This window comes from Sceloporus undulatus, chromosome 2, assembly GCF_019175285.1.
Source record: "Sceloporus undulatus isolate JIND9_A2432 ecotype Alabama chromosome 2, SceUnd_v1.1, whole genome shotgun sequence".
Taxonomy (NCBI): domain Eukaryota; kingdom Metazoa; phylum Chordata; class Lepidosauria; order Squamata; family Phrynosomatidae; genus Sceloporus; species Sceloporus undulatus.
Window position 1 is genome coordinate 8833937 of NC_056523.1, and position 15552 is coordinate 8849488.

Consider the following 15552-nt stretch of genomic DNA (forward strand, 5'->3'; position numbering starts at 1 on the left):
ATTTTATTTTGTTGAGGGGACACCTGCATTATAGAAATAACACAATCTACTTCCACAACTCATTGCCATGGGATCCTGGGGATTTGTAACTTGTCCAAGGTCTTCCCAGCCTTCTCTGCCTGAGAGGCTGGTACATCATCAAAGTGCAGATCCCACTATTTTCTAGGATTAGAGCCATGGATTAAAAAACCAATCTGCACTGCAGAATAATGCAGTTTTGACACCGCTTTAACGGCCCTGGCTCAATGCTGTGGGATTCTGGGATGTGTAAACATAGAATCATAGAGTTGGAAGAGACCCCAAGGGCCATCCAGTCCAACCCCATGAGATTCAGGAACCACAGCATTAAAGCACTCCTGAAAGATGGCCATGCAACTTTCATTGAAAGACCACCAAAGGAGGGGAATCACCCCATAGAAAGGCTTTTCCCACAGCTCTCACCGCCTGGAAATTCTTTGTAAATTCTTCCTAATAGTCTCTCTCTCATAATTCAAATGAATTGGCTCATATTCTCGCCTCTGGAGCATCAGAAAACAAACTCACTCCATCTTCTACATGACATTTCTTCAGATATTTCAGGCGACCCTCTCCATCCACGGATTCTGTATCCACACTTTCAACTATACAGAAACTATACAGTTTTGAAAAACCATTCAAAATATACATATCAATTTTAAAAAGCAAGTCTTGAGTTTTGTCCTTTTTATACAAAGGACACCATTTTATTTCTATTGTACAGTGTTCCCTCCACATTTGCTGGGGCTGGGGCAAATGTCTCCCATCTCTCCTGCCCAGCGTTGGCTGTTCACAGACACCCCCAGTAAAGTTTAAAGATCTCAATCTACCTACCTGCAACTACACTGAATAATATTCCAGGTTTTGACACCACTTTAACTGCTATGGAATTCTGGGAATTGTAATTCTGGGAGACACTTAGCCTTCTCTGTCAAGGGAGCTCTGGCACCACAAGAAACTATAATTCCCTGAGTTCCATAGCACAGAGCCATGGGTGGGATCAAACTGGATTATTTCTGCAGTGTAGATGCAGCCCCAATGAGACAATTTAACCTTCAGTTATTATTTTGTGTGTTTTTCTAAAAAAAGAATGGTCAGAAGATATATTGAGTCTAATTTGTCATATATATGTGTGTATATATATATATGTGTGTGTGTGTGTATGTGTGTGTGTATGTGTGTGTGTGTATATATATATATATATTCATTCATACACACATGATTACAAGACTAGGTAAAATGTGAGTTTTTACTGCTAGGAGAAAAGAGGCTGGTGGGAGGCAGGGAGCAAGAAGGAAGAGGAAAGAAAGAGCAAGTGTTTAAAAATACAATGTATAAATATTGTCTACATAGGCTTTACAGACAGGTAGAGCTACCCTGGAATGCAGCAAAAGCAGTCCAAAAATCCTGCCTGCATTTAAGAATCCAGTTTGGAGAAGGTGCCCAAAGACTCAACTCCTAGGACTTAGAAAGATTATTTGAGGGGTAGGGGGCTATACCTGCATATTTCTACATCAATATACTGCCTGTGATATTGGAGGTTTCAGTTTAAGCATAGTGACCTGTCACCATAAAGAAATGTTTCCTTTCCTTGATATGCCTAGTCCTGTTTTAGAACCAAATTAGTGGCCATTCCAAAAATATAACATCTTCTCTTTTGGATGTTTAAAAGCTAATACCACCCCAGGCCTAGTTTTTCTTTTTTAAGGGCATCACCTTTTTAAAGAGAAGAGGCAGTTTGGGAGAACCCCATGATAGCATAAAAATCCAGAAGAAAATCCTGTTTTTCAAAGAGTGCATCTACATGGTAGAAATAATGCAGTTTGACACCACTTTCACCACCATGGCTCCATGCTACAGAATCCTGGGATCTGTTGTTTTTGCAGAGTGTTTGTTGCACTCTTTGGCAGAGAAGACTAGTGGTAAAACTATGGAAGTCATAAAACTATGAATCCCAGGATTCCACAGGTTATACCTACAGTGCTTGCAGTGGTGTCGAGCAATTATTTCTACAGCGTAGATGCATCCAAAGTTATTTTCCTCCAGAAAAATGAGAAATAGATTGTGGAAAATTTTCTTTTGGTCTGATGAATAAATAAGAGGAACTGTTGGTACATTTATTTCTAAAAATTATGTGGAAGGTAGACTTTAGATAAGACTAGCATAGCATACTATTTTGGGTGTTGGACTAGGACTCTGGAGACAAGGATTCAGTTCCCAGCTTGGCCATAAAACTCACTGGGTGACCTTGGGCAAGTCACTTTCTCTCAGCTTCAGGGGAAGGCAATGGTAAACCTCCTCTGAACAAACCTTGCCAAGAAAACCCCTTGATAGGTTGGCTTTAAGATCGCCTTAAGTCGGAAATAACTTAAGGCACACAACCACTACAACAGCAGTTATCTCACAGCGTTGCAATTCCTGGTCTTGGTTTCCTTTTCTTTGTTCATTTTATGGGAAATTAGTGCCCTACATCCAGTTGGCAGTATGGAAAATTATTGCTTTATTAATATGGATGGTGTGACATCTTTAGTTTTTATGGGGATAATTTGTCTGCTCTTCATAAAATGCCAAAACCAAGGACTTTCAGGTATTGCTCAGTCAGGAACTTGTTGCTCCATCTACTTAAAGAAAAAGAAAAGAAATTTCTACTTGTATTTATCTTCGGAATAAACAGTACTTTTAATATATCAAACATAGTTATTTTTACATCAAACCAAGTTATACATCATGTAGTTTATGTTCCTAAAGTAACAATTTGGTGACTTTCTGTCTGTAAAAGAGCTTAATGCTGTTGTTTTTTTCCACTTTTCTGAAAAGTTGAGTATTTCAATTTCTCTCAAAAGTTTTCCCCCCAGCTTCAAAATGTCCAGAAATTTTACATTTCTTTTGTCTGTCTCTGTTGCCTGGTATTCACAGGCCTACTGCTTTTCCCCATGGAAGCTCTACTATCTTACCTATCACAAATAATAATAGTCATGATCAGTTAGCTGAAACTGGATCAGGCTTTATTTTGTAAGCTGTTACAGTGGGCCCTTTGTATCCGCTGCAGTTTGGTTCCAGGACCCACTGTGGATACCACTTTGATTATGGCTTGATGTCTTCCTGCATGGCAGGGGGTTGGTCTAGATAGCCCTTGGGCTCTCTTCCAATTCCATGATTCTATATGTGTTATAAAAGACAAGTCTCTCACCAAACTACACATCCCAGGACTGCAAAGGATGAAGCCATGACAGACAGAGTGGTATCAAATAGGTCTCTGTATGCAATATGGATACAATTCATCTCCCCAACCTGAGCTGAAACTCAGAAATTAAAACACCCAAGAGATTATGGGAAAGTGACATCTGCCCAAGAACTTGGAAAGCCATGGTCAGTCAGAGGAGACAACATTGGAAGAGGTGAAAAAATAGTCTGCCGTGATATAAGGGCAGCTGCTAAGGACAGAAAGGTCGTCTTGCTTTGTTGTGGTTTCAGGGGGGCAATGTCACCTGGATGGTGCCAAGAGACACAGAACCTCATCAAGAGTCACACTGAACTGTCACACGCTGCTGTGCAAAAAACAGGAGAGCTAAGCCTGGGCTGAGAAGACTTCAGGTTTGTGGGATTATCTATTATTTCATCAATCCATGGGTGAGCAACTGGCAGGGGTTAGAGGGATGCACTGGCCTCCCAAGAAATCTTGAAAGGCTGCACCCCCTCTGCAAATTTTTTTAAAAACAATAATTAAAAAAATCAGAGTTTTTCTTGCTCCGAATGCCCTCCAATGGCCCGGCCTAGAGGGTATTTTCCCCATGTTTCCAGTCTCCTCTGGCCTATTTTAGGCCCAAGAAAGGCAATTTTACAGCCAGGCCAACAAACCAGACATTGCCCACTGAGATCCAGGAGCAAAACGTTGTACATTTAGAACAAAAGTCTTCCAACCCTAGGACTTGGTGTCTGAGTACCAGAACTGAACTTGCAGGCCTTCCTTTAAAAAAACAAACCTATTCCTGATAACTCTTTGAGCTTTCTTCTTTTCAGCAGTATATCATTTGGACAGGACGCTTTTATTAAAATAAATTGGAGGGGAAGGAATCCTTGCCGATCTACTACCAGTGACACCAAGGTCGATTGGAAGAGCCTGTTCGATCACTGCAGGTGGGGTCTTAGCGGATGGGAGAAAAAAGATGCTGCTTCCATCCAACATTGCTTCTATAACTCCAGCACACCTCTCGGTTCTCTGCAGGTAGTGCGAACAAATGCCAGAAGTGCCTTCCCGGACTGGACTTTTCCAGTCCATCCTTCTGTGTCTTCTTTGCAGCAGCCAATCCAATACTTGAAAGCCTGTAAGTGGGCAGTAAGGGGCATAACCTTCCCCTGCTACGAGGGGAATTTTGGAGAAATATAGCAAGTGCAGCTGGGATATCAGAGGTGTGATGTGCCCTCTGCCTGTACCCCAAAAGTAGCCTAATTGGGAGAGGAGATGGTCACACAGGGGACATTCTTTACCTCTCACTCTGCCAACCCCTCACCCCTGGAACCACCCTGATCATTCCCCTGTGTGGGTTTTCTTGTGAGCAACCAGGTAGAGTCCCCGGGTGAAGCTCTTCCCGCAGTCCAAGCACTTGTAGGGTTTCTCCCCCCGATGAGTACGTTCATGAGCCGTTAAGTTGGAGCTGCGCCGAAAGGCCTTGCCGCAATCGCCGCAGCTGTAGGGCTTCTCCCCTGTGTGGGTCCGCTCATGGACAATGAAATCTGAGCTCCAGCGGAAGCTCTTCCCGCAATCGGCACAGGTATAGGGCTTCTCCCCTGTGTGGGTCCGCATATGGGTGGTGAGGTTTGAGTTGCGGTTGAAGCTCTTGCCGCAATCAGCACACTGGAAGGGTTTCTCTCCCGTGTGGATCTTCTTGTGACGGATGAAGTGGGAGCGATGGTCAAAACTCTTCCGGCAGTCCTGGCACTTGTAGAGCCGCTCCTCTGAATGGATCCGCCGGCGGAGGACCACACACCGTTTTGGCCGCTGGCTCTCCTGCATCCGCCCTTGGAAGAGGATCTCACCCAGGTCTGCATAGCCCACTCGGCAAGGGACAGGCTCTGGAGCTCTCCTTGAGGGGTGGATCCCCTGGAGACGGTCTGACCGGACCTGGTTCTCGGAGGGCTTGTCTGGCTCGTGGTGCTGGGAGACATTCTCCCGAGGTTTGGGAAGCAACATTCCACTGGAGGATTCTCGTTCGAGGTATTCCTGCTGCCCCAAAACTTGCCTCTCCTGGTCATTCAACAGCCTGCCCCCTGATGGAAAAAGAGAGGTAACAACAACAACAACAAGCACTATTATTATTATTATTATTATTATTATTATTATTATTATTATTTTATTGCTCTCCATATTCATGGATTCTTTACCCATACATTCAACCATTTAATTAAATGTTAACATTTAATGTTAGGGGGCAGTATTTTACTATGCTATTGCATTTAATGGAAGGAGAGGTTGCTTGTCTGTAACTGTCGTTCTTCGGGTGGTCATCTGTGAATTCACATAATTGCTTTATCCTGTGCCTGCACAGTGTGCATCTTTGGAAACTTCTAAAGCTATTGCATAAGCATTTTGGCAGGAGCCTTAGCTACTCTCTGAGTGACTTATCACCTTGCTTCCCACCTAAGTTCCATGGATGTCAAAGCAACAGGATCTAAGCACAGGCAGGACACGACAAGGGGAGAATGGGTGGGATTTGCAATTTCATTTATGGCCACTCAAAGAAATACAATTACAGGTAAGCAACCTGTCCTTTTTCTTCATAGTCTCTGTGAATCACACAACTGGATGACTAGTAAGCTACTAACAATAAGAGGAGGGAGTGTCATGCCACACAGGAGAAAAACACAGTCTTCCCAAATTCAGGCTCCATCTGCGACCCTGAGTCCAGAAGATAGTGAGATACAAAAGTGAGCAGTCTGGATCATGTGGTGGCTCTGTAGAGGAATCCTGTACAGGAATATAACTAAGACTGCAATCACTCTAGTTAAAAGACTACTCACTTGGATATAAAGCAGTTTGTCTACTAGCTCCTATGCTACAAGGATGTTACTGTAATCCACTTATAGAGATGCTGCATAGATACAGGCCATCCCTACTTCATAGATAAGTGAAGGACGAAATAACTCTTGCATGGCACGTGCAAATTGACTAGCCGAACCCAAAGGGTGCTCAGCAATGGTTCCTCTTCATCCTGGAGAGAAGTGACAAGTGGGGTGCCACAGGGTTCTATCCTGGGCCCAGTGCTATTCAACATCTTTATTAATAACATGCGTGAAAGAATAGAAGACATGCTTATCAAATCTGCAGACGACAGCAAACTAGGAAGAATAGCTAATACCCCAGAGGACAGGATCAAAATTCAAAATGACCTTAATAGATTAGAAAGCTGGGCCAAAGCTAACAAAATGAACTTCAACACAGAGAAATGTAAGGTACTGTACTTAGGACCAAAAAAAAAAAAAATGAAATGCATGGCAGGGGGTTGAACTGGATGGCCCTTGTGGTCTCTTCCAACTCTATGATTCTATGAAAGTTATCTAAGAAGGCAATTTAAAAGACCATTTAAAAAGTTAAAACTATACCATTTCATACTGAATTAACCATGTCTCAGCGGTTTACAACTGTAAGCTAATTGCCCCCAACAATCTGGGTACTCATTTTAGCGACCTCAGAAGACTTAAAAGTAGCACATACATCGTTTTTAAACCCTTTCACCCTTTTAAAGCAGTTTCAACATGTTAGGAGCTCTTTAATCTAGTTTAAATTATGTGTTGATATGTTTTTTTAAATGTAGTTTAAAATATTTGTTATTAATTTAATTTTGAATCCATGGATGCAGACTCCATGGATACAGAGGGCCAACTGCAATATCTTTATGAAGAGTGTGGACAAAACATGGCCCTCCAAAACTCGTTTGTTGTAACCCTCAGCTCTTCCAGACCTTCTGCCAGGTCACCTTTTTCTTGTTAGAATTCTGGGATTTGTTATTTGGTGTGGCACCTGCAGGACCAACTTTATTTCTGCAGTGCAGAGATGCATCCTTGGTTCAGTCATTAATCAAAATGAAGACTGTAGTCAAGAAATTGGAAAAAGACTACAAGTTGGAAAGGCAGCTGGGAAGAAACTACCTGACATCCTTAAGCATAGAGATATGTATGATTATCAAAGTTAGGATTGTCTGTGCCACCACATTTCAGATTTCTATATCTAGTAGTGAAAGCTGGACAGTGAAGAAAGTGGATATGAAGAAAAATAACTCATTTAAAAGGTGGTGCTGAAGAAGAGTCCTACAGACATTGTAGATTGCCAAAAAAAGAAATAAATGGGATCTAGAGCAAATCAAGCTTGAAATTTCCCTAGAAAGCTAAGATGATGAAACTGAGGTTGTTTTGCTTTGGACATGTCGTGCGATGATATGACTCTCTGGGGCGGAAATATAGCTATCATTATCATTAGTATGCTTGGCAAAGTGGGAGGCAATAGGAAAAGAAGGAGACCACATTAAAGGTGATTTAATTCAATCAAAGTAACTATGTTGATTCAACTATTTTGATTCAATCAAGGTCTGAGTGTTGGTTCCATGGCTTGAAAACAGGCAATAAATAAATAAATCCCCAAATCCACTCGAGGTAGCTACACTTAGTGTTGGACTATGACTCTGGAGACCAGGGTTCAAATCCCCATCCAGCTATGTATACCTACTTGGGCAAGTCACATGCTGTCAGCCTCAGAGGATGGCAAAGGCAAACCCCTCCAAAGAATCTTGCCAAGAAAACCCTATGATAGGGTCACCCTAGGGTTGCCATAAATTGGAAACGACTTGAAGGCACATAACAACAATGGCCACAGCCTGAGTTTGCAAGACCTGAGCAAGGCAGCTGATGACCAAGGCTCTTGGGAGTACCTCATTCATAAGGCTGCCATAGGTCGAAGTCAAGTCGACGACAAATAACAACAGTGTGGAACCTTGAGCACTCTGAATGTTTTTAACTACAGTTCCTATAACCCCGGATCAGTAACCATGCTGGCAGGGACTTCTGGGAGTTGAGGTCCAAACATTTACAGCCTGAGATTTGTAGCATCTTTGTTTTGGCCTTCTGACGGAAAGCAGGGGTGGAAAAAAAAAAAGAATCTCCAGGCAGTTTATGAAGGTCAATCAGAAGACAGTCCCTGCTTTGATGATTATTGTCTAAGGTCCAAATCAGACTGGAGAAATCATTCAGTTTGAGACTGTTTAATTGCCCTGGCTCCATACTAAAGAATCATGGGAATTGTAGTTTATTGTGGCACCAGCGCTCTCTGACAGAGAAGGCTAAATGTCTCACAAAAGCTACATGTTCCCCATCTCCGCAGGGCATATGGCTATATCTTTGCAGAACCTTGAGATATATTGCTAACCCCTGTGCAAAAGGAAGGAGGCAAAGTGTCCATAAATTCATTGAACTTTTAAAAACAACAATGTAACCCCTCCTTTACCTTGCTTCCGAGAAGCACTCAGGCAGACCTGTTGCATCCTTGGAAAATTCACTGTCACTTCTTTGAAGGAATCCAGAATCTGAAATAGCAAACAAAGACTGTCATTGTGCTTCAATCAATACATGATATAAAATCAAAACAAGAGACAAAAGACTAAATCACTTAATTCGAAAACAGGAATTCTCTTTTTCTTAACACTGTAAAAAACATTTATGGGCCAAATACACAATGCTAAACTTTTGAATGAGATATGAAAAAGATGAGGAGAAGACTAAGATTCAAGCACAAAACTAAGAGTACATGCACACTGTAGAAATAATGCGGTTTGACACCACTTTAAGTGTTGTAGTGCCATCCTATGGAATCCTGTGTTTATAATTTTGCAAGGTCTTTAGCCTTCTCTGCCCAAGAGTTCTAGAGTCTAACCAAACTACAAATCCCAAGATTCTGTAGGATGAAGCCATGACCATTAAAGTCGGGTGAAATTGGATTCCTGCAGAGCAGGGACGTCACTAGCAGGGTGTGAGGGGTGCGTGCCGCTTTAGGTGACACCTTTGTAGGGTGACATCACTGCTCCCCAAGCATCTGTCTTTTGGATGGCACCATGACAATTAAAGTGGGGTCAAACTGCATTAATTCTGTGGTGTGTATGCAGCCTAGGCTAAACATACCCAGCGTCCTCAGCTGTTCCTCATAGGATGTGATTTCTGTGGATCCCTGCAGAGTAGGGGTTAGACTAAGATGACCACGGGGATCACACCAGCTCCTAATTTGTTCCCAGTTTGATCCTAACATTAAAATGGTGGCACTGGATGGTGTTTCTGCAGGCACAAGTAAAGCAGTTTGACCCCTTTTAACTGCCACGACTGTATCTTACAGAATCCTTGGACTTGGATTCTGGTGAGGCACCAGAGCTCTCTCACAGGCCAGATTGAATACCTCACCAAACTATAAATCCTAGGATTCTGTAGGATAGAGTCATGGCAGTTAAAGGGGTGTCAAACTGCTTTACTTCTGCAGTGTTATCCTGAGATAAGACTGTTCCCCTACACCACTAATATAATGTTTCTATTAGACTGTCTGAAGCTCATGATTTGGCCAAAGGTGCAGTACTGTATAGTGCGTAGCATCATCTCCTTTGAAATTCAGATAAAAATCTAGACCAGATTTACCATCCAGCTAATAAGGGAGCCACCAGCTACCTTCCTCTGTTCCAGGGTATTCTAAGTGCAATATATAAATCCCAGAATTTCACGGGATGGAGCCATGACAGTTATAATGGAATCAAACTGATATAACAGTGCAGTGGAGATGTGCAAGCCCAAATACCCTGAAGACACCAAATCTCCTCTGATGTTGGAAGCTAAGAGTCAGGTCTGGCTAATACTTGGATGGGAGACAACCAAGTTGCTGTAGGCTATATTCATGGAAAGGCATGGCAAACCACCTCTGAATATTCCTAGCCTAGGAAAAACCCTGTATGGAAACCTGCTGGGTGACCTTGGACAAGTCACATCCTATCAGCCTCAGAGGAAGGCAAAGGCAAACGCCCTCTGAACAAATTCTGCTAAGAAATCCCAGTGACAGGGTTGTCATAAGTTGGAAACAAGATGAAGGCACACAGCAGCAGCAGCAACAACAACAACAACAACAGAGCTTATAAGAAAACCCTGTGAAATTCACAGGATTGTCACAAATGGATATGAGACTTGAAGGTGGAGATACCATATGCAAACACATCCTGAGAACCAATCCAATAATAAATAAGTCATAAAATAAGCAACCCAATGCTCTCTAGACAGGGTTGGGAAAAAGTACTTTAGCCCCTCTCGGCAAAAGAAAACCCCAAAAAGCTTGGTTGCTTGTTTTTGTTTTGTTTAAACTTGTTTTTCTCTTAAAACCAGGTTTTGTGTGTGTTTGTTTTTTACATTAATTTGTGTGTGGTGTGTGCCTTCAAATCATTTCTGACTTATGACAACCTTAAGGTAAACCTATCATGTGGTTTTCTGGGCATGATTAGTTTCGAGGAGGTTTACCATTGCTTTCTCCAAAAGCTTGTGACTTGCCCAAGGTCATAGGATTGCACTAATATATCACTAAATCAAAAAATTAAGCAGCAAAATGCAGTTCTGATGTCATGGCCACTAGCCTAAATAATAATTCTTCTTTTAACAAGTGCTCTTTTAAAGCAAGTTGTTTTGATCTAATTGAAGGATTTGTTTCTGAAGGGCCTTTCTTGTGCTATAAAATAAAGCGATTGAAAAGAAACCACTGACGCTGGATACTGGTTTAACAAGGAAAAACTGCCAATGAACTGTTAAAAGTTAGAATGTTAAAAACAAACAGCCTTTGTTGTTCCAGTAAGAGAGTTGGAAAGTAATAATAATAGACAGACTTTTAAAAATATATATGAATAATCAATTTTAAAAAGGATTTTTTTAAAGTCATTTGGTTTTAACCAAGGTTTAAACCAGCCAATTCTGCCTCCAGATGTTTTGGATTGCAACTTTGCAACCTGCAAACGGCGGTCGTGATGAGTTGTAGTCCAAAGCATCTGGGCGGCAGCAGCAGCACCAGAGCACCTATCTTGTACAGTTGGTTCTCCTTATCCACTGATTTTTTATCCGTGGATTCAAGCATCCACAGCTTGAAAATATTGGAAAAAAGTATACATTCCGAATAGCAAACCTTGATTTTTCATTTAATATAAGGTACGCCATTTTGCTATGCCATTATATTTAATGAGACTTAAGCATCCATAGATTTTATTATCCACAGGAGATCCTGGAACCAAACCTCAGTGGATAACAAGGACCCACTGTACTTAGCATCCAAACCCATTCAGAGTTAGTGGCTTCCCTGTTCTGTACCAAAATTTTCTCTCAGAGGATGCATCTATTTGCTGTTGTGTGCCTTCAAGTTGTTTCTGCTTTATGGCAACCCTAAGGCGAACCTATCATGGGGGGTTTCATGGCAAGATTTGTTTAGAGAAGGTTTGCCATTGCCTTCCTCTGAGCCTGACAGAGTGTGACTGACCCAAGGCCACCCAGTGGATTTCATGGCTGAGCTGGGAATTGAACCCTGGTCTGCAGAGTTGTACAGTGCGTCCTTATTATCTGCTGAGGTTTGGTTCCAGGATCCCTCATGGATAACAAAATTTATAGATGCTCAAGTCCCATTAAATATAACTGCATAGCAAAATGGTGTCCTTTATATAAAATGAAAAATCAAGGTTTGCTATTTGGAATGTATACTTTTTTACAGTATTTTCAAGCCATGGATGCTTGAATTCGTGGATAAAAAATCCATGGATAAGGAGGGCCTACTGCAGTCTAACACTCAAACCGTTACACCACACGTAATGCAGTTTGACACCACTTTAGGTGCTGTAGCTCCATCCTATGGAATCCTGGGATTTGTAGTTCTGCAATGACTTCTCTGCCTAAGGGTGCTGGTGCCACACCAAACTATAAATCCCACAGGATGCAGCCATGGTAGTTAAAGCTGTGTCTGACTGTATTAATTCTGCATTGCAAATGCAGCCTTAGACCCATTTCACAGGTGTGTGTGTGGGGGGGAACTTTACTGCCGGTGAAAATGCAGGTGCCTCACTGAACTAGCATTCAAAGATGAAGCCATGGCAACTTAAAGTAGTGTCAAACTGCATTATTTCTAGTGTAGATGCACCCCAAGGAAACAGAGGATGCTTATCATCCAGTGGGAAAAGTGAAGGAGAAAAGCAAACTGCAAACCACCCTTACCAGCTGTCGGGGTCTCTCAGCCTCCTGCTGCCTCAGCAAGAAGCCCTCGGCCAGGGCCACCGCCTGGGCACAGGTCTCTGGGCCTCGTTCTCGGACACAGCCCTGGATCTCTGGCGGCAGGATGGCCAGGAACTGCTCCAGGATCAGCGCCTCCAGGATCTGCTCCTTGGTGTGCCTCTCAGGCTTCAGCCACTGATGGCAGAGTTCCCGGAGCCGGCCACAGACCTCTCGGGGGCCCTCCGCCTCCTGGTAGCAGAAATGCCGGAAGCGCTGGCGTTGCGTTTCCGCACTGGCAGTCTCTTCCTCCAGGACCTCTTCCTTCACCTTCCAGGCTAAAGTCTGTTGGGCCATCCCACCCGACATGTGGAGCCCCTTTGGGCTATTAAAAGCCACGAGTTCTGGTAGCGAGGAGTTCCCCCAGCCAGTATGGGGAGACTGGACCACTTTCAGGAATTCCTGCCATTGGGCTTCCCAACGCTGGGCCAAGCCTTCGTCTGGTTCCTGTTTAATCTGCTGAGGTGTCATCAGCCTCAGGAACTCCCTGGCACCCTCGGCCGGGATGCCACGAGGGCCCTTTCTCGCCCCCTCGGCTGGCTTGGTGCAGGCCAGGACTTTCTCTTCCATTTTCACCCTCGGTTCTCGCACAGCCTGGAACTGAAGACGGAAGCTGGACGACGCGCTCCCCTCTTTTAAAACTGCTTTCTTGGAGGCCATAAAGTGGCCTTATCCCATCTCAGGCCTAGGTTCGAATTACTCCCCGGCTGGCAGGTTGTCACTCAGGATGACCAAGTGCTGCTTGGTCTCCGGCCTTGTGCTGAGATCCCAGTTGCGGTCAGTGAAAGCGCTCAGACCTACAGTGAGGGCATCTGGAGGCAAAGGTACCAATTCTTATGGACTCCAGTAAGCAAGGGGTCATCAAAAAACATCTGGGGGGGGGGGGGAAGAAAGAAAGAAAGAAAGAAAGAGGATCAATAGCTTGGCTTTCTCTCAACTCAATACAGTCAGCTCTCTGAATCCACGGATCCTTATGCATGGATTCAAACATCCATGGCTTGAAAATATTATATACTGTGTGTGTGTATATATATATATATATATATATACACACACACACACACACACATACACACACACACTCCAAAAAACAAACCTTCATTTTGTCATTGTGTGTGTGTGTGTGTGTGTGTGTGTATATATATGTGTATGTATATATATATAATAAAATAATAAATAAAAATAATAAAAATATTATATACCATTGTCCCTCCACATTTGTAGCTTTGACTTTTGCAGATTTGATTATTTGCAGCATTGATTAATATGTTTTCTCTAGGAATCTCTAGGTCCTCCAACGCAACTCTGCCAGAAGTTGAGCATACAATTATGTTGGAGAATCTGGAAGGTCTTAGAGAAAACAATTCTTTAGGCATTTATAGGTCCTCCAGCATGATTCTATGGTGAACTTCTGGCAGATGTTGACCATAGAGTGGCACTGGAGATCCCTAGAGAGGTGTTCTCTTAGGTAAAAATAATAGGATTTCTTTTATTTGTGTTTTTTCCATATTCATGGGAGTCCTTCACCCTTAACCCCAGAGAATGTGGAGGGACCACTGTATACAAGCGCACGGGCATGCACGCATACACATTTACACATTCCAAAAAGCAAACACTGATTTTGTCATTCGATATAAGGGACACCATTTTATTATGCCAGTCCTTGCTTTCTATCTTCTTGGTCTGTCTTTCCCTCTCTCACTCTTTGGTACTGAAAAATTGAAAAATCTGCATTATTATTATTATTTAGTTATTTTTACACACTTCATCAATTCCCAGTCCCTTCCTTTTTTCCTCCCTTCCTTCAATCTTCTTGGTTTGTCTTTCCCTCTCTATCCTTGGCATTGCAAAACTGAAAAAAAAAATCTGTATTAATATTATTATTATTATTATTATTATTATTATTACTCACTTCAACATTCCCAGCTGGGGAATTTTCCCCTCCCTCCCTTCCTCAGTTCCAGGCTTTAATCTTCTCAGTTTGTCTCTCTGTCAGTCTTTGGCATCGAACCTGAAAACTCTGCACCACCATCATCAATATTATTGTTATTATTTTACTCACTTCATAAATCCCAGCTGGTGACTTTTCCTCTCCCTTCCTTCCTCAGTCCCTGCCTTCAGTCTTCTTGATCTGTCTTTCTCTCTTAGTTTGTGTTTGGCATTGCAAAATTGCATTATTATGATCATTATCATCGTCATCTTCTTCATCATAAATTATTATTGACTTGGTGTTGTTTTTTTACTCACTTCAAAACTCCTACTTGGGGATTTCCTCCCTTGCCTTCCTTCCCCAGCCCTTGCCTTCAGTTTTCTTGGTCTGTCTTTGTCTTTAAACAACTGAAAAATCTGCACAATCATCATCATCATCAAATCATATTTTTCCTCACTTCAATATTCCCACCTGGGGACTTCCCTCCTTCCATTCTTTCACCAGTCTTCTTGATCTGTCTTTCTTTATCAGTCATTGGCATTTTGCAAAGTTGAAAAAAAAATCATCTGCATCATCATCATCATCATTATTAATTTATTATGATTAATGTAATTTATTTTATTTTGTACTCACTTGAGCCCTCCCAGACTTCCAGCCTCCCTTGGACCTTGGGCTGCAGCTGCAAAGGCCATGCCTTGCCCAGATGTGGAGTTGTGGGGAGATCAATGGGGAGGAAGGGGAAAAGGAGAGAGGGACCCCACTTTCTGCCCAAGAAAGAGGGAGAAGGAGACGGAATGGAGGGTGAAGAAGAAGAAGAAGAAGGCGGAAAAGGAAAAGAATGGGGACTTTGCACCTTTGGCAGCCTCCCCCCAAAAAACAACAGGCTCCTCTCTAGCCTCCCTGCAGCTCTATGGGATTAACCCATTGAGAGCCCAAAAATATAAATCTCTCCAGATACAGCCTTAGGGGTGGCACCCGGACTGCAACTCCCATGATCCCCCCTCCTAGGTGGGCTGGGGATGATGGGAGATGCAGTTCTGCTAAGAAGAAGAAAAACTTTAGGAGTCTTGCCAAAACAGACCCAGGTGCAAAGAGTGCAAATCACACACACACACACATCACTGAATGTAATGGCAATAGTTGTGACAGAGGTCTAAAACACACTGCAGAAATAATCTGGCCTGAGAGCTCTATAACTGCCCTGGCTCAGTGCTGAGGAATTCTGGGAACTGTAGTTTTGTGAGACATTTGTCAGAGGCCTCTGGAGCCACAATCAAAGACGGTTCCCAGGGTTCTCA

At 42.8% G+C, this 15552-nt stretch overlaps 1 protein-coding gene across 3 annotated transcripts; it reads right to left on the reverse strand.

Annotated features, from left to right (window-relative positions):
- Nucleotides 1–2669: 2669 nt before the first annotated feature.
- Nucleotides 2670–15101, reverse strand: LOC121921950 (zinc finger and SCAN domain-containing protein 31-like). 3 transcript variants are annotated; one of them, XM_042450726.1, is made up of 4 exons: nt 14888–15101; nt 12271–13196; nt 8510–8588; nt 2670–5283 (listed from the first exon to the last, which is right to left on the reverse strand). In XM_042450726.1, exons 2-4 carry the CDS (start codon nt 12982–12984, stop codon nt 4544–4546), a joined length of 1533 nt encoding a protein of 510 aa, XP_042306660.1. In that variant the 5' UTR covers nt 12985–13196; nt 14888–15101; the 3' UTR covers nt 2670–4543. The 3 variants fall into 3 exon arrangements, with proteins under 3 accessions (XP_042306660.1, XP_042306659.1, XP_042306661.1); XM_042450725.1 differs by lacking the exon at nt 14888–15101 and adding an exon at nt 14387–14836; XM_042450727.1 differs by lacking the exon at nt 14888–15101 and adding an exon at nt 14237–14344.
- Between the last annotated feature and the right edge of the window lie 451 nt (nt 15102–15552).

Bases quoted from the DNA above. Each gene is read 5' to 3' on its own strand.
- LOC121921950 (XM_042450726.1), bottom strand. From the start codon at position 12,984: ATGGCCTCCAAGAAAGCAGTTTTAAAAGAGGGGAGCGCGTCGTCCAGC. The intron at 8,589-12,270 runs GTAAGGGTGGTT...TTGCTATTTCAG, and splicing joins CTGAGAGACCCCGACAGCTG to ATTCTGGATTCCTTCAAAGA. The intron at 5,284-8,509 runs GTAAAGGAGGGG...TTTTTCCATCAG, and splicing joins GAGTGCTTCTCGGAAGCAAG to GGGGCAGGCTGTTGAATGAC.